At 37.3% G+C, this 25,441-nt stretch overlaps 2 protein-coding genes across 2 annotated transcripts; both read right to left on the minus strand.

The window, feature by feature from the left end:
- Positions 1-142: 142 nt before the first annotated feature.
- LOC130082814 (adhesion G-protein coupled receptor G4) lies at positions 143-12,403 on the minus strand. Its single transcript, XM_056247690.1, has 29 exons — positions 12,337-12,403; positions 11,595-12,245; positions 10,775-10,872; positions 10,607-10,686; positions 10,493-10,523; positions 10,374-10,417; positions 9,974-10,122; positions 9,637-9,831; positions 9,398-9,541; positions 9,238-9,311; positions 9,054-9,136; positions 8,929-8,962; positions 8,801-8,823; positions 8,533-8,681; positions 8,317-8,440; positions 5,581-5,690; positions 4,630-4,834; positions 3,538-3,706; positions 2,860-3,006; positions 2,649-2,774; positions 2,522-2,567; positions 2,310-2,413; positions 1,998-2,119; positions 1,536-1,804; positions 1,344-1,449; positions 955-1,235; positions 766-867; positions 526-690; positions 143-436 (listed from the first exon to the last, which is right to left on the minus strand). The coding sequence occupies exons 2-29, from the start codon at positions 12,199-12,201 to the stop codon at positions 285-287; spliced, it is 3,939 nt and encodes a 1,312-aa protein (XP_056103665.1). The 5' UTR covers positions 12,202-12,245; positions 12,337-12,403; the 3' UTR covers positions 143-284.
- A 3,439-nt stretch (positions 12,404-15,842) lies between these two features.
- On the minus strand, positions 15,843-25,082 carry fhl1b (four and a half LIM domains 1b). The gene is made up of 6 exons (XM_056247691.1): positions 24,954-25,082; positions 18,655-18,835; positions 17,511-17,685; positions 17,089-17,258; positions 16,751-16,937; positions 15,843-16,641 (listed from the first exon to the last, which is right to left on the minus strand). The coding sequence occupies exons 2-6, from the start codon at positions 18,808-18,810 to the stop codon at positions 16,487-16,489; spliced, it is 843 nt and encodes a 280-aa protein (XP_056103666.1). The 5' UTR covers positions 18,811-18,835; positions 24,954-25,082; the 3' UTR covers positions 15,843-16,486.
- Between the last annotated feature and the right edge of the window lie 359 nt (positions 25,083-25,441).

The following is a 25,441-nucleotide window of genomic DNA, read 5'->3' on the forward strand; positions in this document are numbered from 1 at the left end:
AATGTTTCTCTCTCAGTACTAAGCTTACGATTTTCATTCAAATCCACTTTTAGACTTTATTGCAGATTTATTATGGAAATTTACAGGTCATTTCAAATTTTTACAAACAAACCATACATTTACATAATTTCCGTAAAGGATATAATTTGAGGAATCTGTTTTCAACATGTTTAGGCTATTTTGTTATTTATTTTTCTGAAAAGCCAAATGTCATTTTAAAACTGAAAGTTTCTAGAAAAACACGTGCTTTAGTACAGAGCGACAAAGAAAAAAAACAGACACATTTAATTGGAATAGATATCTGTGTTGAATCCATTCTTCCATGGCCTTGAAGGAAACTCAAGCCCACTTCCTGTGGCAGGAGATGCATCACTGGGAAGAACCAACAGTCCTGCCCTGGCTCTTGGTATTGCCAAACTGTTTTCATATACAAATCCTACCAGGAAAGGTTAAGACAAGCAAATGTAAAAGATTTGAACATTATATCAACAATAGGCCTATATCTTATTGGTAACATGATCTTACCCAGGTCAGGTCTTGTGATAGTCACCTGACGTTGGCTGGATTCTGAGGAAACCGTTGAGCTCTGAGTTGAATTAGACTTGATGGATCTCACAGATGCCATGAAGGGAAACGTATTTGGTGGATTGGGTTTGTGTTTGGGAACCACAGTTGCAGTTTGGCTCCATTCTGAAAACAATCACTAAGTTAGTGCTTGTGCTTTCCATGATGATTAATATTGCGAGGAAGAAATTTGTGCTTTACCAGAGTATTCCTGCAGCTTGAAAGCTCCACAACATAAATGTATTCTCCATTGCTTCCGTACGTTTTCCTTCATGAGACAGTGGAACACAAAAATGAAGAATCCTGGAACAAATCACAACATAGAATAGGCCTATTAATAGATTGGATCGTTAAGCTGAATCTAAATGAATTTTATGTGCTCTTTCTCACCATGAAGGCTGTTCAGTATGGAAAACAGATAGAGGAGGAACACTTTGACAGGACCCCAAGCGAGAAAAGCCAAAGACCAGGTGAGACCCAATAAAAAGGTAAGGCTCGCCACAGCCCGCAGGTCTTTCCAGATCCCACTTCGGGTGCCAGCAGGTTGATTGACTTGCATGTTTCGAATCTGGATCAAAACCACTAAGAAGATGGAACCATTGCACAGTAGTATGAAGGCTATGTAGCTCACTACTGACATGTAAAAAACCACATCATTTTGTACCCAGCAGCTGAAAAAGAAAGGCATGACAATTCTTAACTTACATTTGACACTATAGTAAATTTATAATGCTGTTCCGTTACGATTTTCATGCTAAAAACCATCCAACTTTACTTACAACATTTCAGAATCATCCAGTGTCATTTGGGATTCACTCATGGTGTTCATGCCATATGCATCTCTCTTTATAGCCAGCACCATGCCACATATAATAAGTGGAATCCCTGTGCAAAGACATAATGGTTGTTAAATGAATGAATTAAAAACATAAATCTGTCTCTGAATGTTTTCATAAGCTTAAATCTCTCACCCCAGCCAAGCAGGCAGAATTTCAAGATGTATGAGGGCACATACACATTGAAAACTTTGACCAAAGCAAAGTACATATTCACAGCCCCCAAGCCCATCCAGGTAAAGGAAGCCAGTAAGAAATAGTGTAAGGTCACCGCCACAGCAATGCATACGCCATCGATGCCGAAAGAAGAAAACCAGGAATTCAGTAGGAACACCAGGTTCAGTCCCAGTAATGCAATGGACAGGTTCAACAGAATTTTGGATGGGTAGTCTCTTCTTAACTTCCTGTATTAAGATGCAATGCATCCAAAGTCAATGGCAAAGAAATGTAACATGAAAAATGACTTTTAAATGTATACATTTTATTGTAAAACTTTGAATAGACATGACAATATGGCATATCCATTATGGCAAATATTATAGCAATGCATGTATGCTGCAATGCCATTTATTAACATAAAATATTAAAGCATCTTACTCTAAGAGGGTGTATGTTAGCACTGTGATCCCAAGAAAGCATGAAGACACTCCACAGCCCATGAATGTAATAATAGTGAGGATTCTTTCATTAATTTCATCAATAGGAGTTCTGGACACGTCCTTAAATAATAATAATAAAAACAAATTCTTGGCTTAATACATAAAATATTCAAATGCTATTTGAATCATTATTATTATTATTATTTATAAAGCCAACATATTTTATATATTTATTGTATTATTATTATTATTATTATTGTATTTATAAACTATTTTTCAAACTAATAAAGTAATTGTAATTGTGTCGTACCAGCAGCACTCCAAAGTGGGTCATGTGGTCACAAAGACAGGTTGTGTAATCTTTGCTGATATTATACGTCCAGCACCCCTTTGGACTCCATCCTCCATATCCGTCTAAAATAGTACATGCATAAATCCACTGACACAAATACACTTATGAAACATAGCACCTAATGTGTGAAGAATTATAATGTATTCATTCATTTAGTACAAGTGACTTGCCATTCTTATTGAAATCCCAGTAGACACACTGGACATTCTGGTCCTTCTGTCAAAGGTAAAGACAGTTTCATTATTTCTGCCAGTGTTTTTTTTTAAATTCCTGGACATTTCTAAGAACTCCACTTACTGTCTTAGTTGTTAGATGGCGCAGAGTGACTGCAACATATTCTTTTAGGTTTTCAATGGGTCCTGTGGCATTAGTCACACTTGCAGACACCACATAAGTGTTCAGTTCTTTCCTATCTGGGTCATTCTGAGGCAAATTCACAAAAAGTAGCGTGTCAAAATAGTCACAAACCAACTGTAAAATGAACATCTGCCTCAGCAACTGAACTCACCTTTGTTTGAAAGAGAGTTGGAACACCATAAAATTGAAACTGAATACGGGGGCTGGTATCGTTTACGATTGGGAATCTGTCTTGTATTTCAGAGGGAAGAGAAATGAAGGCCACTGTACCATCAAAAGGCTCCTGGTTGATATAAATCTAGAAAAGCATAATATTTTATCATTGTGTGACTTTTAAGATGCCATACATATATTATTAATTATATTTTCATAGGTAGGAAAAAGTATAAAATAGAAATAGAAGCATTCAAAGCTCAATGCTTGTGACGATGATTAATATATTATTTTATATAACGTATTATATATATTATGTGTTAAATATTATGTAAAGTTGTTTTCTATTTTAATATATTTTAAAATGTAATGTATTCCTCTGATGGTAAAGATGATTTTTCAGCATCATTGCTCCAGTTTTTAGTGTCTCATGATGATCCTTCAGAAATAATATGCTATTTCTTCTTCTTATTAATGTTAAAAACAGTTGTGCTGCTTAATATTTTTGGGGAAATTTCAAAAGGTTTATTTAAAATTGAAATCTTTTGTAACATTATAAATGGCCTTACAGTCACCTTTGATCAATTTAATGCACCCCTGCTAAATTGCTAAAGTATAATTTTTTTTTTTTTTAAATGTATACTGACCTCCAACTATTAAACGTAATTGTGCTTACCTCAGGGTTTAAACCTTTGTTAGTAGATGAGACTCCAAAGGTGAGGTTATGAAAATTTTCTTGGTCAATATTGACCACTGATATTGCCAGGGCAGAAGTTGTTAAACTGACTGAGTTTCCATTGAGCCCTACCATCTGGTCTCCAACAGCCTCTGTGATGTTCAGAATACTACACAGAGACAGGAAAGGATTTTCTGTTTACATGGAAAGTATAACATCTCCCTTTAAAATCCTCACATAAAACATCAACCTAATTTAATTTGTATGAACAACGCATTTCACGGCCAACCACATCAATGAAATAATTTACTATATTTGTTTTATTACTTTTACAGTGTAATAAAAATCAAGCAAATATATTAAATACATATTTAATGTCTCACACACACACACATTTTTATAATGTACAAACTGTATATTCTATCTTACACTAACCCTACCCCTAAACCCAACCTTTTTCTTTTAAAAAAACATCATTTAGTATGAATTATAAGCTGTTATCTTCATGGAGACCAAACAATGTCCCAACAAGGACAAGGATTTCAGATATTGCAATCTTTGTGGGGACATTTTGTCCCTATAATGTAGAGTTTACCAGGACACACACACACACACACACACTGGGGACTTTCCATAGACATAATGATTTTTATACTGTACAGACTGTATATTCTATTCCCTTACACTAACCCTATCCCTAAACCTACCCATCACAGGAAACATTCTGCATTTTTACATTTTCAAACAACATCACTTAGTATGATTTATAAGCTGATTTCCTCATGGGGACCAAAAAATGTCCCCACACGAACAAGGATTTCGGATATTGCCATCCTTGTGGGGACATTTTGTCCCCATAACGTAGGGTTTACCAGGCCACACACACACACACACACACACACACACACACACACACACACACACACACACACACACACACACACACGCACGCACGCACGCACGCACGCACGCACGCACGCACGCACGCACACACACACACACACACACACACACACACACACACACACACACACACACACACACACACACACACACACACACACACACACACACACACACACACACACCTACCTGTTGGTAAAAGGTAGCAGGTCGCTTTTAGACTGCAGGATGTCAGATGTGATGTTGAGGATGAACCCTCCCAGCGGAGGTGTGATCACGCTAACGTTAATCACATCGGCTAGTTTATTCAGTATCGTTGAGAGCTCATACTCATCCAGATATTTGTTCTCATGCATCAAGTCCTTAATAATGATCAGAATATCTTCTGCATTGTCTAGTAGGGAAAAGCATAAGGGAATGTTTTGAAGAAATGCCCATATAACATAATATATCAGGATGATGTAGAGGCTAATGTGTTAAAATAGATTTCTACACTCTTAAAATGTACTTATTGGCATTAATGGTTCCATGAAGAACCTTTAACAGCAACAGAACCTTTCCATTGCACAGAAGGTTCTTTATAGTGGAAAACTATTTTTTAGATTATTAAAATGTACTTCACACATTTTGGTTCTGGAAATTTTGGAAATGGTTCTTTTAAAAACTGGGGAACCCAAAATGGTTCTTCTTCTTTCTTCTGTTTACTTTAAAGCAACACCAAGGAACTTTTCCTCTGCGGTCGCCCAACAGGTTGGAAGCGGAATTGTCCATTACCGCTGTCGTAAATAATTTAGCCTACTGTCGCACGCGCACGCTCGCTGTTTATCCAGCACCGGCTTTGGAATCAACAATGGCCACAGACAATTTAAGGAAGTGGTGGGGGAAGTGACATATGCCGTAAAGCAGTCGAATTTTGTAGTTCTTTTTGTGCTCCGGTTACTGCCCGAAACCCGAAGTTACATAGTGCAAGTAAAAGCGATACAGACCACGTCAGGCTATGGCAGACGTGTCCTTTAACCTATTGTAAGTCGATGTACCGCCACAAGGGTCTTGGAAATATATTATGAAAGTTGAAAAACTACATAGTGTTACTTTAACAGGAAGCTTGTGTATCTAATATGAATTCTAAGAAGGGTTTACCATTAGTGACTGTAATGTCCTCCAGATCTGACACTCTGTTGACCACAACCTGGCACTGGCCCAGGTCTGGAGACTTCCAATGAGCATTGTTAGAGTTTGCATCCAGAAAACTAGGGAGACGAGTGAAACAGTCACAATCAATAAACATATCAATCAAACCATGAATTATTTGGATCAAATTCCTCTAATAATTATTTCAGAGCTGCCTGACTCCCAAGATACACAGCATAATGCTCTTCGGGTTCAGGGTACCTGTCCATCCTTTTTATGGCTGTAAATAAACCTGAAACGACTGGAACATTGTTGAAATGCAAGAGATTGTTTAACCTCTGCATGAAATCGATCATACAAACAGTTCTGTCATTAATGATACCACCATATGGAACATACATGTGATTAATTGGTTTACAGCAGCCCCTGTAAATATTAAATCAAATGGCTTCCTCTTTTTAGAGTTGGTGATCAGGAGCAACAACCCTGCCAGTGGATTTATAGGCAGATAATATCTGTTATCAAGGTCTCATTAAAGGGATAGTTCACCCAAAATTGAAAATTCCGTCAGTAGCCTAATTACTCATCCTCATGTTGTTCCAACCCCGTAAGACTTGCGTTTATCTTCGGAACACAAATTAAGATATTTTTGAAATCTGAGTCACCACGTAGGCTCACTATTGGCCGACTCTGGTCATGTGTGTGATGCATTGGGTGACAACACAGAACTGTAGCGCTGTGACACTACGTGAACTCACTCTGAGGCCCACGCAGAAGAAAATGAATAGTGGAATAAAGTCGTAATTTTTGTTTGATCTTTGGGCACAAAAATTATTCTCGTCGCTTGATAAATTTATGGTTGAGCCACTGTAGTCACTTGGACTATTTTAACAATGTTTTTACTAACTTTTCTGGACCGGCAAGTTTCGATCCCAGAATTCATACAAAATATCTTAATTTGTGTTCCCAAGATGAACGGAAGTCTTACGGGGTTGGAACAACATGAGGGAAAGTAGGCTAATTACTGACAGAATTTTCATTTTTGGGTGAACTATTCCTTTAAGCAGAACAGAAAGGCAACTATGAACTGGTAATGTTAAAATGATTTAATGCAATTATTGCAATATAATCAAAGATTAAGAATACAATTTCTGTGCCTCTATAGTGGCACCAAGTGAAACCGCACTGTGTCCGAATCCACTTTTGCTATAACGACGGAAAAAATGGTCGGCGCGCCCAGCGCATGGTCTAAAAGGGTCGTCTCTATTCTCTTAATGAGTAATGGTTGTGTTTTAGGCATAGGCGTCGATTTCGGTGGGGACGGTGGGTACGCGTCCCCACCAGATTTCGTCATGAGTCATTTTGTACCCACCACTCTTGGAAACATTGAGGCATGGTCGGATGTACCTAATACAAATAAAACATCTCCAGTTAACTAGCAGAGCATTCATTTAGTTCGCTCTTAAATAAGAGATCTAGCTAAAATGTTTTGTTTTTTAACTCAAGCTGAGCGCTCGTGTCCGCTGCTATCAGTGTCGTGGATACAGTGTTCTCTGTGGCTCGCGCACAGTCTTCACTCGGACGCGCACTTCAATCTATCGCCGTTGCGGAGAGACTCTGTATATATTAATTCCGGTGAAATTACAAAATAAAATGCACACAAACGTGTCCCTGGCTGCTTGATATAGACTGTAACCACTGATGAACATTATTCAGTTTTGAGAGAAAAAAAACTACCGAGGGCGGATTAGAACCTGCCACCTCTGACACGCTTGGCAAAAGATCTACCACCAGACCATTTAAGAACTCAAACAAAAATTTGCGGATCGATGCACTTATTTACGGGTTAAACAGGCTGCAGAATTTGTACCCAGCACTTTTGAAAATGCACTTCCGAATGCGTCTCTGTCCCCACCACATTTCAAACCAAACTGACGCCCGTGGTTTTAGGCGTTCCCCTATGGTAATTCCCCATTGCCTTAAAAGCCAGTTGCGCTCGCGCCATGCCGGATTCGCTTTACATAGCGCATTTTAGCTACAAACGGAAAGACTGAATGTCTCCAGAGCGCAAACGGATCTGCTCGTGCGCGAGGTTAAAGCGCGCAAGCAGAACATCTACAGGACAAGCCGGTTCCACCATACCTATGTACACAATATTAATGGTTTACAATTGAAACCTTTTTTTTTATTTGGCATGTTTGTGTGCTGCTGCGCGTCCCTGTGTGTGTAATACTGTAAGTATGTAAGTACTGTAAGTACTGTAGGCCTAATACTGCACAAATGAGCGCAAATGCATTTGCTATTTAAACAACGTGGCGCAGGACGTGAAAATGATAACGGCATCAGGCGGAAACTAGCAAAAAACACTTGCGTCTCGCTTGACGCTGCGCCGGGTGTAGCCTATATGATATAGGGCCCATTTGCTCAAAGGTTAATCGAAAAACAAATTTGATGGTCTGCTTAAAGTTTCCATAATTAATGTTCGTATAAGCCCGGAAAATAATTCTTAAAACTTCCCAGAACTTTAAAAAAAATAATGTTTCATAACTAAATGGGAATGTTGGGAAAACAATACTTAGCTGGGAAAGGCGTGAATTATTCTAAATGTTTGATGCTGTATGCTGCAGAAATTACACACTTTACCATTAAGCTTCATGTTCTTTTGGGTTTGAAGCAATTTATAACATCAATTTTGTTTTAGTAAAATGGAATTATTTGCAAGAGATTTACAAGAGAGGCTCTTACCATTCCCTGTATGCTGTCTTTTCAGGGTTTCCTTTACAGGAGAGTGAGGTGATGCGTTGAACCCCAACTTGGGGCCATTTAAAAAGCCCCTGTCTGGTGTGATGGTTGTGTTCAGGACATGGCCCTGTTTTTGGAGATGAAGAGAGTTGTACTGAGAATGAATCATGATCTGATCCCCTCATCATCAGATTTTATTTCTTCAGATGTAGCACATACATATATAAGAAATAAAAATGTCCTGAGGTTGGGCATCCAAGTATACTGATCCACTGGTGTATGGTTGCTCCAGAAGCAGGTGAATCTGTTTTTGTGTGTCTACTATGTTTGAGGAAGTTGTTACCTGAGCATGAAAGACACATCTATGGCTGGGAACAAGCCATATCAGATAACCACATTAAATCATGTTGTATGTTCATAACAATTATTATTCACTATTGTTTACTTTTCTTCAATTGCTGTTGAGATCTTGTAATAAAGATCTCACCTTGTTTCTGAGAGCTGGGGATGCTGCGAAACAAATGAACAAGATAATAGGAAATATAGTTATTTTGTGTATCTAAGAGAAACATAGATAGATAGATAGATAGATAGATAGATAGATATAGCACGTACCTTTCCAACCACTTTGGATGATTTTGTTTCCACACTGCAAACACAAATCAGACATGCATGTTTAAAATAAAATAGTGTGTCTTGGGATTGGGTCTTTTCTCTGCAATATAACAAGACTGACTAACCTTCGTTTTCGTGCATGTGTTGAAGAGGTCACGAGTTTGAAGTGCAACACAGATATTCCTTCACTAGAAAGAGTTTCATTAAGCTGTAATGATGATAAAAAACACAACTGAGATATGATACCTGTTTCCAGTTTGACATACAACACGTCTGGATAAATTCAGGTTTACTTTGTTGAGATCTTACCCAGGTTTCAATTATTTTCTTAGGGTCACCAGAGCCTTTTATAGTCACATTGACGTTGACATTGAAATAACTATCTATTTACAGGACAGAGACATTAATAAATATGCCACACTTCAGTAATTGTAAAAAATTTTTTTGTTTTGATATTGTAATTCTTTACCCGATATTATTCCTTCAGGTGAAACTGTAGAAGAGCATGTAGTTGTATTTAATGTAAGGCTTGTGGAGGATAAAACTGTTGTGTCTTTAATTGTCGAGGAACTTTCTGCCAGCGTTGTTTCCATGAATGGTGTGGAGATAGCGACTGTTGAAAACATGTAGTGAAAAACAGTCAGAGAATCCTGTGTGTATCTAGAATTGCATATACAGAATGCATATTACTGTTCTGTCTCTACAGACTTGTTTCAGTGGAGGATGAAACAACTGCTGTTGTTGTTTCCATTTGTATGGGTGTTGTGCTTGTTGTTTTTGCAGTAGTCAAGATTTGAGTAGTCACAGGCATCGGCTGAGAAGTTGTGGTTGTTAGTGTTTCAGTTGTACGAGGCAAAGACACCGTCGCTGTTATTGGTGTAGTTGTGTCTGGTAAGAGATCCTCTAAAGAGAGATCAGATCATTGAAAACATGCATACCTGCACTGGTACTTGTTAGCTATACATCAGAAAACATGCTTGACTGTGGAAAATTGTTGATTTGGATGGAGATTATGCTTATTTCCTTGGAGTACTATCTGATTTACCAAGAGGGTATATGAAGATGGCTTCAGGACTTGTAATTATTTCGTAGTGGTCTATTTTGTAACGCTTGGCAAGGATCTCGGAAAGTTCATCCTGAATTTTTCCTACATCAACACTAGGAATCACATTCAGGTGAGCCAAACAGTCAAACCTATGAAGATACACAAGAATGACATTATCAGTAGTCAGTCCGCTTGTGCCGTAGGGCGACAAATTGCAGGTGTTTACTTTCAAAATTTCTTATTAATAAGAATGCAGGGTTTTTAAAGATAATTTGTGAATACGTGATCATTTCAATATACCAAAATCAATGTACGAAAAGCACAAATGGTATTTAAAAAACTCTTTCAGATTGTGAAAATCGTTTAGAGGTGAAAAAGATGAAATATGAAAAATCCTCACTGGCTGACTCCAGGACTTGTCGCCAACAATTGCATGGTTCCCTCCTGAAGAGAGAAATCTTGTTAGTTTGATGAGCATGTAGATTTTTATTTTGTACAGTCTTAATGCTACTGACGCACCTCTGCATTTCTACTGGAGGGTGTGTGTAAGCTGTAGAAAGACAACATGAGTAAATTTAGATTCTGGCCTGAAAACTTTTGTACTGTGTTTAGAGAGATATTACAGTATCTTACCCTCCTAAAGGTTGCACAAGGACTTTGTTCAAATATATGTTTGTCTCCCACAATTTTAAGTCTTTGATTACTTGTGTCAACTTGGAGAGAATAATATACAAATATTATTGACATTTTGTCTTGTACTAATAGCAGTAAAAATTCAATATGCGTTTTGTTGTAGCTCACCCACTGATCTGCAACTTCTCTAGCATCCTCAGTGCTTGTTTTGTTTCCGTCTTCACGATGGATGATAAACACTAATTTTACTTCATAATAACGCCAGTCTGAAACAAGGAAATTGTGTGAGGCATAAAAAAGACCAATAAAGGTGGCATGGCATATACTACTGTACATATTGAATAGGACACAATTTAGCAAACATAATTTAATTTTGTTTAAATAGACATCATTTAATTACTTCAGCCAATACATACTAGCACTTTTCATAAATAGGGAACTCTATTTTTGAAAACATTAGAAGCAAAAATAATTTTTTTGTGGCCCTATTATATTTGATAATCTATTGCTTAACATAAAAAGTAGCAGAGAGACAAGCAAGTAATATTATTCCAATTTCTCATTTTACACAAACTAGACTGTTGATTTCGTAATACACGAGCGTTCAACCTTGTCCCCAGAAAAACAGAGAATGTTCCCCTAACTTTCCCATTTGGTCATTTTTTTTGGGAACCAAATAATACTTATAGGTTCTCTTTAAATAACCTAAAGAGAACATTCCCAGAACGTTTAAGTAATTACTGACATTGTTTTTTACCAAATGCTCCACGTTAGGGACCTCAAGGTCACCTCATCAGCCTGGCATTATCCCGCTTATTCAAGTAAATAATTAAATATACATGGACATTTTTTTTGGACATTCCCATGAATTATTATTTTATTTCATATATATTTCAATACTTTTTTTTTTACAGGGTACCCTATTTGTGGAAAGTGCCACATATGTCCTATCAATAACAAATTTGGTGTGTGCATTTGTGTCCCTTACCACACTGTTGAGTAATGTCTAGTGTAGGCTTGCAGTCCATGACATTGTCCCAGATTTGTTCCTCCCAATGCAGAACATCCCCATCAGTGCAGGTCAACCCTGAAATGTCCTCAGCGCTGCGTTCACGTTTCCACACCCTGAACATACTTAAACTTCCCTTCAGTTCTTTTCCTGTTTCAATGTTCATCTCGCCCTTCGAAAAATTGTGGGCCACAGCTAAAGTCAAAGTGCCACCTGCGGCCACACTATGGTAATCAGGGTCGAGAGCCGTTTCTTTAGACTGTGCCTTTAAGTCCACCTTGGATCCGTTAACATATACTTTTGGCTCAGTCATAGACTTGGACCAGGTCATGCAAACTGAATGCCAGTTATCCAAGGACACCACGGAAGATTTGGTCCAGACTCTTCCAAACATTATGATATATAGTTCTGATCCAGAGCCCTTCATCCCTAGCTCTATGCGTGTCTTATCAGGGTGCAGGTACGTGAATGCGGTCCAGTGCGAGTTGCTGATCTTCCTCTTTATGTTCACACACACACTGAGCTCTTTCAGGTCAGGGATTTTGTGTTCATTTTTCAGCAGCCAGTATTTACAGTCCTTCTGCATGAAATCCACCTTCTTCCCCCACAGACTGTCATATTTGACTGAACCTCAGGTGTAAAATGAAATGATGTAAATCATAACAAAACAACAAAACATAACAAATTGTGAATGGTAAAATATTTTGCACAACAATAATACCTCCATTGTTCAATGTTATTATACATAGAATGAGGACGATGAATGAAGCCTTAACCTGTTTACTGCGTTTTTCCATTCTCCGCCTGACAAAAGGTGAGAAATAAAATTACACATAAAGATAAAACATGGAAGCAGAAAATGGTTTATTTCTAAGACAAACTCCACTGCAAACGGTCTAAACGAGTTTTGTCAGCATTTTCCATACAAACCATGTATCATTTATTGAACATATTGCAATTAGATAGATATATACATATATACACACACACACATATCATTACATTACAAATATCAATTATTCAGTCATTCTTGTATCTTTAACAAGGCAAAACAAAATTTAGATGTAACAGAATGCAAGCAAAATGAAACAATACTTACTCACCACATTCAATATGTGCTAGTGTCAAATTTCCATGTAGGTGATTTCGTCATTTAAGAGAGTAACTGTACATCAACATGTATGTAGTTTGATGTGAAAGGTATGACAATGAGAGAGATCTTGTTCATCTTTACAAGTTCCCCTGTCGTCCTATTGAGTTATTCATTAAGCTCATCGATCATCCACTTATTCAGATTAGCCATGACATGTGTCATCCAGTGATTGTGTACATATGCACTGAACACCATCTTCATAAAGCCAAGTGCAGCTAAATTATATAGTTGTTATATGATTAGCAAATGATTTGCAAAATGTCAGCATCAATGTAAACATTTGCATAGAAGCACTTGTTTTTGCTGGCCAGTAAATCACTTATGATGATGTCAAAATTCAAAGAACTTTATCCATGACCGTACTAATTGTCAAGTCAAGTCAAGTCACCTTTATTTATATAGCGCTTTTTACAATACAGATTGTATCAAAGCGCTTCACAGTGATAACATGAAAACAATATAACAAAAACAATATAACAATATAACAAAGTTTGTTTCTAAAAGAAATTGCGTCAACGTCCACCTTAAGTAAGGCAGATCAATAATATTATTGAATATTAAATGTTAAATGTCCCCAACTAAGCAAGCCAAAAGCCAAGGCAACAGTGGCAAGGAACCAAAACTCCATCAGGTGACAGAATGGAGAAAAAAACCTTGGGAGAAACCAGACTCAGTCGGGGGGCCAGTTCTCCTCTGGCCAACGAAGGAACAGTGCATGATTCGGGCAGCATTACAAGTCAGATTGGATCGGAACATTTAGAGTATTTTTTTGGAAGTCCAAGTATGCACGCCAGTCTTAAGACGAGTTGTTGAGGATCAGTGGCGTCCACCATAGAGAGTCCATATCGCCCGTGTTGAGTCGTCACTTCATAGGCTTTGTGATTGGAGCATCTGAAGTCTCCGTGAGAGGCTGGATACAAACTGGAGCTGACGAACGCCATTTTCTCGGGACTCGCGTCCCGAGATAACAGCAGAAAAGCAAAGGAAAAATAATTAGCGTAGCTGCTGTTCATAATGATGATTTCCATAACACAGGCGTAAAAGACAAAACATGAAGACAGTGACTCTTGCGTCCCAAAATCACCCCCCTCCGTCCCCCACTCAACTCAGCCCAGCTTACTGACCTCTACGTCCCTCCTGCTGCTGAGACCTAACCACAATTTCACAATCTCTCCGCAACCCAACCATACGCGCCAACCCGTTGACTAAGGCTGTCGAGCCCCACTGGTGCGTGAATAGGCAGTTTCAGTGGACAACGGTTCCGTATGGCATACCACCTACCGCAACACAATATCTGCCCAACCACCCGTCATTCACGCAATATACACAGGAACGTAATGACTGCAAATACTATGCAACCTATACAGATAACCTACAGTCTCTTCAAGTTTTATAGTATTAAATGCATTTGATCTGATTCAGCAGTATAATAAAAGGTAAGCATTATGTAAATGCTTGGCTAAAAAGATGCGTCTTTAATCTAGTTTTAAACTGGGACAGCGAGTCAGAGCCTCGAACAATATCAGGAAGGCTATTCCAGAGTTTAGGAGCTAAATGTGAGAACGCCCTCCCTCCTTTAGTGGACTTAGATATCCTAGGAATGACTAGAAGCCTCGAATTTAGTGATCTTAAAGAACGCGATGGATTGTAGGGCGATAGAAGGTCCATTAAATACACAGGAGCTAAACCATTTAGGGCTTTATAGGTCAGTAATAGTACTTTGTAATTGATACGGAACTTGATAGGTAACCAGTGCAGAGATGATAGAATCGGTGTTATATGATCATATTTTCTTGACCTAGTAAGAACTCTAGCGGCTGCATTTTGCACTAACTGTAGCTTGTTTATTGAGGATGCAGGACAACCGGCTAATAAAGCATTACAGTAATCTAGTCTCGAGGTCATGAATGCATGAACTAACTTTTCTGCATCGGAAACAGATAGCATGTTACGTAATTTAGCAATGTTTCTAAGATGGAAAAAGGCCGTTCTTGTAACATATGAAATATGATTTTCGAAAGACAAGTTGTGGTCTAGTATAACTCCCAGGTCTTTTACCGTAGAGGATAAAGTAACAGGACATCCTTCTATATTAAAGTTGTATTGTAAGTGGTTTTGTGGATAGTTTTTTGGACCAACAAGTAATACCTCCGTTTTATCTGGATTTAGTAGCAGGAAATTATGCGTCATCCAGCATTTTATATCTTTAAGACACTCTGTCAATTTTGATGAGTTAGTGTTTTCATCTGGCCGTGATGAAATATATAATTGAGTGTCATCGGCATAACAGTGGAAATTAATTCCATGTTTTCTTATAATATTACCAAGTGGCAGCATATATATTGAGAATAGCAGAGGGCCTAACACTGATCCTTGCGGCACTCCATAGTCTACTGACGTTATCTTCGATTTTTCCCCTAATTCCCCTAATTGCTGCCTAATTGTAATACCAATGCTCTTGAACTCACCACTGTATACATTGGTGAGTTTGGAAAATTACATTACAACAGTGGTGTAAAGTATTTGAGTAGGCTAAATGTCATTAGTTACTTTAGTATCTTTTTGGCTACTTTGTATTTTGATTGAGTATCAAAGATAGTAGCAACTTTTACTCTCTTGACTACATTTTTGAATATGTACTATTTACTCCAATACATTTGTGATGAGTAATGCAATTACTCGTTACATTTTGCATGGCTTTTTGGAGTAGCATCTACCTGCAATACCGGAGGCTGCATTTTCAGGAATCTCCCAGTCTTAGGACCGCATTTCTAGGATCCTAGGTTATTAGTGACAACGCCACCTACCGAATTAGAGGACCAGCGACCGCATGTATTTCTAGAAGATGCTGGACAATATATAATAAAATAAACATTTTATTCTATAGCATGTTTTAAAGGTACAGTTAAATGAACAAGAGACTGTTATTTAAAAACAAAGCATATTTTTGAGGTTTTTAAAGTCTGCATACTGATTTGAAATGATCAAACATTTACTGATTCTGAGCTACATAATGCCACTAGATGTCGCTGTTTTATGGAAAAAAAAGACATGGCAAATTCAAATGACATAAGAAGTTTTGTCAGAATCTCAACTTTATTAATTTTTTTTCTCAGATCATACAAAGGTAAAATACGTATTTTTTGAATGTTAATCTACAATAAGGAGAATGTGTAAGTAAAGAGAGCGACAAAAGCTACGCATTTTCATTTTTCCAGTATTGTTTTTTATGACAATTACAAAAAAATGTATAATTAGTATTTCAAATCACAAGGAAGCAATCTAAAAGATACACATAGTACTGACAGGTTCAGCAGCCACAATTACAAGCTGTTACAGATTTAAAAGTTATCAACACAAAGTGTAATTTAATACAATGAAACAAGTCGTTCTGGAACACAGATGTACCGGTCATATGTCTCAAACACACACCTCTCTTCATTATCCATCAGTCATCCTGTCTCACTATCTTTCCCACGACAAACGGGCCTTTGGAAAGAGAGAGGATAAGTTTTCCCATCAAAGCCTCTAGGTAAACGTAACATTTCTCACAGGAAATATCAAACTCCCCTCATAAAGAAGCCAGAACCAACATAACAGAAGCCTTTGTCAATACTTCCACATATTTATGTGGGATTTCTGTATAAATTCAAAATGAATGCTGCCATTTTTTTTCTGAATTAATCTCACTCTTTTTGTCTCCACGGTGAGCAGGCGCTTACAGTTTCTTGGAGCAGTCAGAGCAGTAAATGTCTCCATTGCGAGCTACAAAGCGCTTGTCTGCCAGATTGAGAGAGCACTTCTTACAGTTAAAGCAGTAATCGTGCCAAGAGCCGCCCTCATAGTTCACTACATTCGTAGCCTTGCCAAATCCTGTGGGATGAGAAAATAGTAGATTTATTTGTCACTTTAGTTCAAGTCAAATACACAACGTTCAAGAAGAATGCATAACGTCGAGAATTGTGCGTGTGTGGAATCAAACCTGTAATGGGATTCTGGCAGCTGCTGCATTTTTTAGCCACAGTGCTTTTGTAGCAATCCACACAGTAGACCTTTTCCTCGTGGGAGGTGAAGCGGGTGCCAGACAGAGGCTTTCGGCAGGAGGAGCACACAAAACACTCTGAATGCCACGGCTGGTCCTGGTAATTCACACCTCCTGTGGTAATGGGCTGGAGGACAAAACATGTGGAAGCAATACGATTATTATCATAAAACATCTTTATTTTATAAAAGAACATGTTTTGTGTTGACAGAATATTAAGAAATCAACCACTTTAAAAGTAATCCTTAAAAATCCATTAATTCTACTAAATCTTTCACCTTCTTGCAGCAAGCGCATTGTTTGGCAAATTTCTTCTCGTGGCAAGGGGTGCAGTAGATGTTGTTGTTCTTTGATATGAAACTTTTGGAGCCGATTGGCTTTTGACACTGATAGCAGGTGAAACACTCATCATGCCAGGAGTTGCCTTTGTATTCCACATTCTCAGTGCCTGTATCAAACACATTAGAGAGAAAAATGGAAAGTACAGTTGGTTATACATGAAGATATTATACATGCAAAGGAAATGAATTAAACAAGAAATATAATGTCAGTTTATGTCTTTATCTTATGTTTTAGTTTATTTAATGGTTGTTCTATCTTATTTTAAAGCATTTACCACACACACACACACATATAATTTCATATTAGATTTTTAAGCTAAATAAAACTACTGAATATAAAAATACATTTATATTCATACCTGCCAGTATGGGCTTGTAGCAGCCATGGCAGCGAGGGGCATCCTCACGTGAGCTGCACGTCCCACACAGGACCCTGTCATCCTTGGAGGTGAAAGACTCCTTGGCCAGGTTCTTATAGCACTTGGCACATCGGAAACAATCTGAGTGCCAGTACCGCCCTTTATGGTGAAGCTCCTACACAAAAAAGGAACCAAGACAGAGATGTACACACATATAATATAACATAATATAATAATATTTTTTGAAAGTAGTATATTTATATATAAATATACATTACCGTTCAAAAGTTTGGGGTCAGTAAGTTTTTATTTTTCCAGCAAGGATGCATTAAATTAATCACAAAGTGACAGTAAATACATTTATTATTTTTCAAAATATGTCCATTTCAAATAAATGCTGGTCTTACTCATCAAAGAATCCGGAAAAAGTTTCCAAAAAAATATAAAGCAGCACAACTGTTTCCAACATTGAGAATAAGAAGTGTTTCTCGAGCAGCAAATCTGCTACTGGCAAATCATCATATTAGTATGATTTCTGAAGGATCATGTGACACTGAAGACTTGAGTAATGATGCTGAAAATTCAGCTTTGCCATCACAGAAATAAATTACATTTTATTATTTACTAATAGCAACAGTTTTTTTTAAAAGATTGTAATAATATTTAACAATGTTACTGATTTTACTGTATTTTCTTAAATCAAAAATAATGCAGCAAAAATGCATTCAAACAACTTACCGACCCCAACATTTTATAACGGTAGAGCATATAATTATTTTCAGTTGATTAATTAAAAATATAATGTAAAAATATTTTTTAAAAATCATAAGAAATACAACAAATTTATGTATACAGTAGCCTATTTCTACTTTTATCTTGACTTCAAAGCCTATATAGATTATTGAAGTTGTAAAACTTTTTTCTAAACTATTACATTAGTAGCCTATAATAAGTGCTCTTATCCGACAGATAAGGGCCAGAGCAAAGCATATGTCAAGTTTAATGTCAAGGGCACAAAACACATCCGACCAAGATTTCAGCCTGGGTTTTTGTGGCATTTTAACAACAGAACCACCCATGGAAAACACACACACACACACACACACACACACACACACACACACACACAGATACCAATTGTTACCTTAGACTCGGTGCTGATTGGCCGTCGACACTCTGTGCAGGTGTTGGCGCAGAACTTGTCAAAGCATCGCACGCAAACTGGTTTCTCGTCTTTCCTCACGAACTTCTTTCCACTGAGGTCCTCGCGACAGTAAAAACAGCTGGAACGATCTGCCATAGTCCCCCAATAAACCCACGGATAGCTCTGAGAAATAATAACAGCGATTACCTCATCGTGATAATACAATTTGGTCGTAAAAATACATCATGATGTATTAGTAGAAAAAAAGAAAAGGATCTTTAAAAAAAAAAAAAAAAAAAAAAAAAAAAATTGTATTACATGTCCCACACCCCCTCATGTAGTTAACAGTGTGCAGAGTTTCCTGAGGAAACTGAGGTAATTTATCGCTAGATAGTGTTTGTTCCGTTTCCCCTTAGGCGGAGGGGCCAAATTGCTTTGAGCTGTTATGTAACCATAGGCAACAGCACACAGCACATGTTTTTTATTGTCCTCAGTTCTTATCTTGATCTGATAGCGGGTTCGGTTCAGCTGTAAAGCGGGTTAGCAGACTGGCACACGGGCTGAAAGTAAGACAGATCCTTCTTTCATTATGATAGGCCTAAATCTCTTCTGTAATGATGAAGCAGTGCACTCATTACACACATTCATGCCTAAATCAAATGATGTCGTGAACCAGCCAAGGAAATACAATAAAAATTGAATTTGTTACGAGATATTCGATTATAAACGATTGCATGGTTTGAATTACATATTGTTTCACTCGCCAAAACTAACGTCATTGGGAACTTTCCCATGTAGTCATTAAAATGAGGGCAGAACACTTCCTGGGAATGAAATATTAACTTTTGTGCAAATTCTTCAAGCGAATATGTGCATGTTTTAGTATGCGGGCACACATTTGATCGCTTTGGTTTATACGTGCTAAAGTATGTCTGGTATGCATGTGGTGAGATGAGGAATGTTAACAGTTCTTTAACAAAGTTTAAAGAGGGAGCCTCTCATTCACTTTGCAGTGAGCTCCCATGTCTGGTTAATTATTTAGCATGCATCAGATATGAATTACTTCTAGGTGGGTTGTCTGTCAACTAACTAACTGAGTCCCAAAAGCTGAGGAAAAAATAACACTTTACTTTCCTGTCGCCTTTGCAAATGTAAACTCGAACTAACATCCTTAATGGGTATGGAGCCGGGAAATCCCAAAGTTTCAAATTAAACTGGGCAAATTGTACTGCACAGTCCATAAATATTTTTTTCTCTCAAGTTTTAACATAACTGCCAAAACCAGAATAAACTCTACCTCCAATTTCTATCTCACTGACTTATTTTTCTAGTGCATCGTCCCCTGTACTGACCCAGTAGTCCTGCTGTGCTAACACACACATCTAAAACCAAATCTCCGGTCCATGTCTGTTTTAGACTAGCAGAAGTATTTTTTAATGGATACAGGAGAAGTATCTGAACTGTAATGAGGCTTAAATATGTGGGATACTGTTACAGGACTTGGCAAAAGTGGTCTTGTTTTTCCAGAAAGTTCGAAGACTTCCGAAATCTGCTGTTCTTCATGATACCTTTTCCAGTTCTGTGTTTCCTGGTCAGTTAACTTTAATGACAAACCAGATAGACATTTGGAGATCACATTTTAGCTCAGTTCTAACAGCCCCTCACCAAAGCTCATACGTTTTCAAATGGGATTTATGGGAGAGTCAAGTAAGGACAGAAATGAGGAGGAGAACAATGTGAACCAGGGGCTGGATACACAAAACATTTTTAAGGACAACACTTCTCAACTATTATTTTCTTAGTATTTTCTAGCTCAAGATTAAGAACATTTGTTTTTCTGAAAAGACTTAAAAATATTCTTATCTTTATCTTTTTTAAAGATGGCTATTTTTAGATTATTATAGATTATATTTTTCATTATTATTTTATCACAAAAATATGTATTTTTATTCATTTATTTTTCAAATGTTCCTTAAAAAATGAAAGTGATACATTATTATTATGCGTCATCCTTTTTAGTAACATTTTTTATTATTTTTAAGAATGGTTTATTATTAAAAATAACAACTTTCATTATTTTTCCTTCAGATTTTCATGAAACCCACCCCAGATTCAAACTCACATGGCCCACATAAGAACACCACAGCACATGTGCTAACCACTAGGCCACAGCTACATTTACTTGGTTAGAGTTAGTAGCAAACAGCTCAATTCATACAAAATGAGCAAATAAGGGAACCCGCTAAATGGGTCACAGATAAGTGTGAAAGGGGGCATTTTTACAGACGCTGATGTAATGGCGAACGAACAGACTCTTGTTTTAGTCAAATATTTAATGTGATCTCCAGGGAGATGGCAGACTGTTGAGACTGGAATCTGGTTTCAGGATGACCTCATGCACCAGCATCTGGAACACAGTCGGGCGAGTGTAGCAGCCAAGGCAAACGAGGGGAAGAATTGGAACAGTCACGCTGCTCGCGACCCATTGGTTGATGCGATATGAGGGAACTTGAGAGCCTGTGAGACTTCAGCTGAAGAGAAAAATAATATGGTGATACGGACCATGTTTTTCCTCCTTTATGCTGCTTTTGTATGGATTTAACAAGTTATTTTTCTTTGCAGGCCCACAACGGGGTGCGGTGCATATGATGAAGGCGACCAAATTAGAAGTTGGGAAGTAGAAGTTTTACAGTAATTACTGCATTCGCAAACCACACACATGAGCGCACTTGTGCATATGCTCTAACCCAAACAGAGAAACATATGTGGGATGAATTGTTTTAAAAAAAATGCATTTTAAGGCACAAATGGTCCTGATTAGGTCATCTGAAATACGGTAATGGAATCAACCCTGTTTTACAGCTGGTAAAATTAAGGGGGTCTTGGTAGAGTTTTATTGTGTTGGCATGATCTACTTGCTGAAGAATGTGGCAAACGCTTGAAAACAGGAAGCCAGTGAAGTGGCGGTAAGAAGAACAGGCGAGACGGCTGGCCAACTGTGTAACCCTAGTCCTCTTGATCTGCAGTCCTAAATACACTAAGAGGAAACTAAAACAAGACTACCGTCCCTCTATAGGGTTAATCTGGGGCCACTTGTAAACCACCATATAATTACACTGATGCCTTCATAAATTCATTATAATTTATAATGTTTCTATTAAAGGGACCTGGCTTAACAATAGGCTATTTATTACATGGCGTTCTGGAATACTTTATTCTGATTGGTCAGTCACTGGATTTTGCAGTCAAAAGTACAATATAGTGCAACAGTAGTGTTCGGGAAGTAAAAACCCCATTAATTTTTTCCATAGGGGAATTGATTTTTAACAATAACTTATAAACCGTTAAAGACGGATACTGTGAGCTATGAGGTTGTTAATCAATGGTATATGCTTTTGTTGAAGGAAGCCATCAGTGCACATTATATCAACTTATTTTTGAAATATTCATGTTTAACAGTGGAACTCTAGGTAAAAACTACATTACCCATGATTCTGCAAAGAAATCTCCACCAATCAGAGAATCAAAAGCAAATTTCTCTGAAAGAGCTCTTTAGTGCTCGTCCTCTCCTATGAAGCACAAGTCAATCTCACTATTCTCTCAAAATACTTCAATATTTGTATACAGGACATAATCAACATCTTTAAATCGGTTGTTTTATATTTCTCCATTGTTTTTGATTCGATTGTCATTTGCAATGCTTCATGGGATTGTAGTTCAAGCCGTTAAAGGGATAGTTCACCCAAAAATGAAAATTAACCCATGATTAACCCATGAGTCTTCTTCTTTCAGACGAATACAATCGGAGTTATATTAAAAAATGTCCAGGCTCTTCCAAGCTTTATAATGGCAGTGAATGGCCGTTTCTGTTTTGAAGTCCATAAAAGTGCATCTATATCCGTCATAAAAGTGCTCCACACGGCACCGGGAGGTTAATAAAGGCCTTCTGAAGTGAAGCACTTTTATGATGGATAGATGTACTTTTATGGATTTCAAAACAGAAACAGCCATTCATTGCCATTGTAAAGCTGGGAAGAGCCAGGACATTTTTGAATATAACTCCGATTGTATTCGTCTGAAAGAAGAATGTCATATACACCAAGGATGACTTGAGGGTGAGTAAATCGTGGGCTCATTTTTGGGTGAACTATCCCTTTAAGTACAAAATCTTGTACCTTTCTCTTTTTGTCTTTTTTTCAAATACTTTTATTTTTTGCTTCAAAACAAAGTTTTTAATGTTGTGATTCACTTCATAACTGGTTGGTTTGGTTCTTTGCTTGTAACTATTTAATGAAGACATTTTAAAATCCCTATGGGAAAAATACTACAGAAAAGACTGCTGAAAAAGTGGAAGGACACTTAGAAAATATGAATGTTAAGACTGGTCAATCATTCCAGAGAACATTCCAGAGAATAATAATAAAAGCTGTTTCTTATCAACTTTAAAATCAGCCCTATGGTGTAAATATCACCCTTTACACTCTACGCAAACAGTTTGTAATATTTGTTGTAGGCAGCGCTCAATGATATTCATCGGCTTTTATATGCATAGTCAAATACCTACACAGAACAGAGGGATATGAAAAACAGAGTATCTTCAGAGTTCTTACCTAAATGTTTCGACATATGCTTTTACCAACAAGCAAAAATGGGGAGGAAATTAATCACTTTTCATCTGACATTAAAGGGATAGTTCACCAAAAAAAAAAAAAAAATCATTATTTACAGTACTCACCCTCAAGTTGTTCCAAACCTGTATGAATTTATTTCTTCTGCTGAACACAAAAGAAGATATTTTGAAGAATGTCGTTAATCAAACAGTTTTGGCGGTTCCATAGCATCTTTTTTCCATACTATGAAAGTCAATGGGGTCCATCAACTGTTTGGTTACTGACAGTCTTCAAAATATCTTCTTTTGTGTTCAGCAGAAGAAAGAAATTCATACAGGTTTGGAACAACATGAGGGTGACAGAATTTTCATTTTTGGGCAAACTATCCCTTTAAGGGAATGTCAAATGCTTTACAGGTCCCCACTGTGTTCTTAGTAGCAGGAGAACAAAAGATCATTTCACGGACGTTAAACTAGATCGGCATGGATCAGACGTAAATGAGGAACAGACAGATCTGTTGATGGTGATGTCAAATGTTTTTGATTACCATTGTGTACTCTTTAAGAAAACCCTTTTTTATACAGTAATTGCAAAGGGTTTATTACATTTTTTAGGAAGTTTGTTGCAACTGGCTCCTGATTCATAATCAGTCATGAGGCAGTGACTCAAACACATGAGATCGTCCATGCACCCTTGATACAATACAATACTTGTCTTGGGATGAACAGGGAGTTTGGCTCCAATTTTAAATGTATGTTATGTCAATACTTATTGCTATTAATTTATGGACTATTCATAAGGTATGCGACAACACTTTTGCATATTAATTACCTTAATAATAGCACGCTTAATTCAGTGTCTGTAAAGACAAATCATTTCAGCCAGCAAAAAGTGTCCGAATGGGAAAATGGTATGATATTATAGCCTAATAAATTTCCTGTGCATTTTACTTCTTCGGAATGTGCAAAAGATAATGATAGAATTATGGACATCAAAGACATATATCAGATATTTATATCACTCTCATGGGGTGAATTCCTTTCTGCAGACAATTTAGACAAACTGTCCAGCAGAGTCTCTCAGCCCATCAGTCCATACCTTAGACATGTGGCTAGATCTCTGGAGTGAAAATCTTTAATAAGAAACAGATTTCAGAGGCTGAAAGAACATGCAGAAAATCCCTGCAGCCAACGCCCCATTACTGTACATTAGTGCACTTCATATTCAGACTCACTGGTAGATGATAGAGGTTAATCAAAACAGCATACTGCACATGTAAGGGTAGGTTTAGTCTTGGACAGGTTAAATATTAAACAGCGAAACCATTTTGAAAATGTGAACTTTTTTCAAGAGTAGCCTAGGCTATAATGATGGATGTTTGTTAAGTCTTGGTGGCAGGTGAAATAAATTCCTGATTAGAATATTTTTTTAAATCACGAAAAATATTTTTAATTTAGGCGGCCTATATATATATATATATATATTGAATATATATTTTTATGATTTATTTATTTACATATGAAAACATTATTTTGCTAAAAAATCTGCCTCTATTATTTGATGTTTATCTTAGCAGTATAGGTATCTGCATGTAGGCAGTATTCTTGTGACTCCGTGTCCTATTAAGAAAACGTACATTTTGCTGATTTGTTATCCTCCGTTTTTAACCGTTGAGAAAGTTAAACTTACCTCTTTCTGCGGGACACGGTGCTCTAAGTGTCCTGTTCACTGCAGCCACAGCAAAGTTTCAATGTGTTTTGCACTTGGTTCGGTTTTGCGTTGGTGGGTTGTCGAGAAGTCTTAGCTCATAAATATTAATCAGGCCACCCTAACGTTCATTGGTAGACGTCCAATGGCGAAAGCCTTCTTCTTAATATTAATTAGGTAATACTGGCGCTGCGCAATTACCATCTAATGACGAAGATTTAGCTCATGAATATTAAGATATTTTACCATCGTAGGATTCGTAAATCACACGGTGCGTGGGTTTTGTATTTATTCGCTGCTAAAACAATCTAATTAAAATCCAACCGTTTCATTCTATGAAAAAGGAGCCTTTTCCATGATCAAAAATGGATTTTAAAGCCCATTTCTGAAATATCTTCAAAATTCCACCAGGCAGTTGGCTATGTCTAGAAATTTCTAGAAAGCTACGTTTAGCAACATTACTGTACCTG

This window comes from Rhinichthys klamathensis, unplaced genomic scaffold (genome assembly GCF_029890125.1).
Source record: "Rhinichthys klamathensis goyatoka isolate OS25496 unplaced genomic scaffold, OSU_Roscu_1.1 h1tg000050l_1, whole genome shotgun sequence".
Lineage (NCBI taxonomy): Eukaryota > Metazoa > Chordata > Actinopteri > Cypriniformes > Leuciscidae > Rhinichthys > Rhinichthys klamathensis.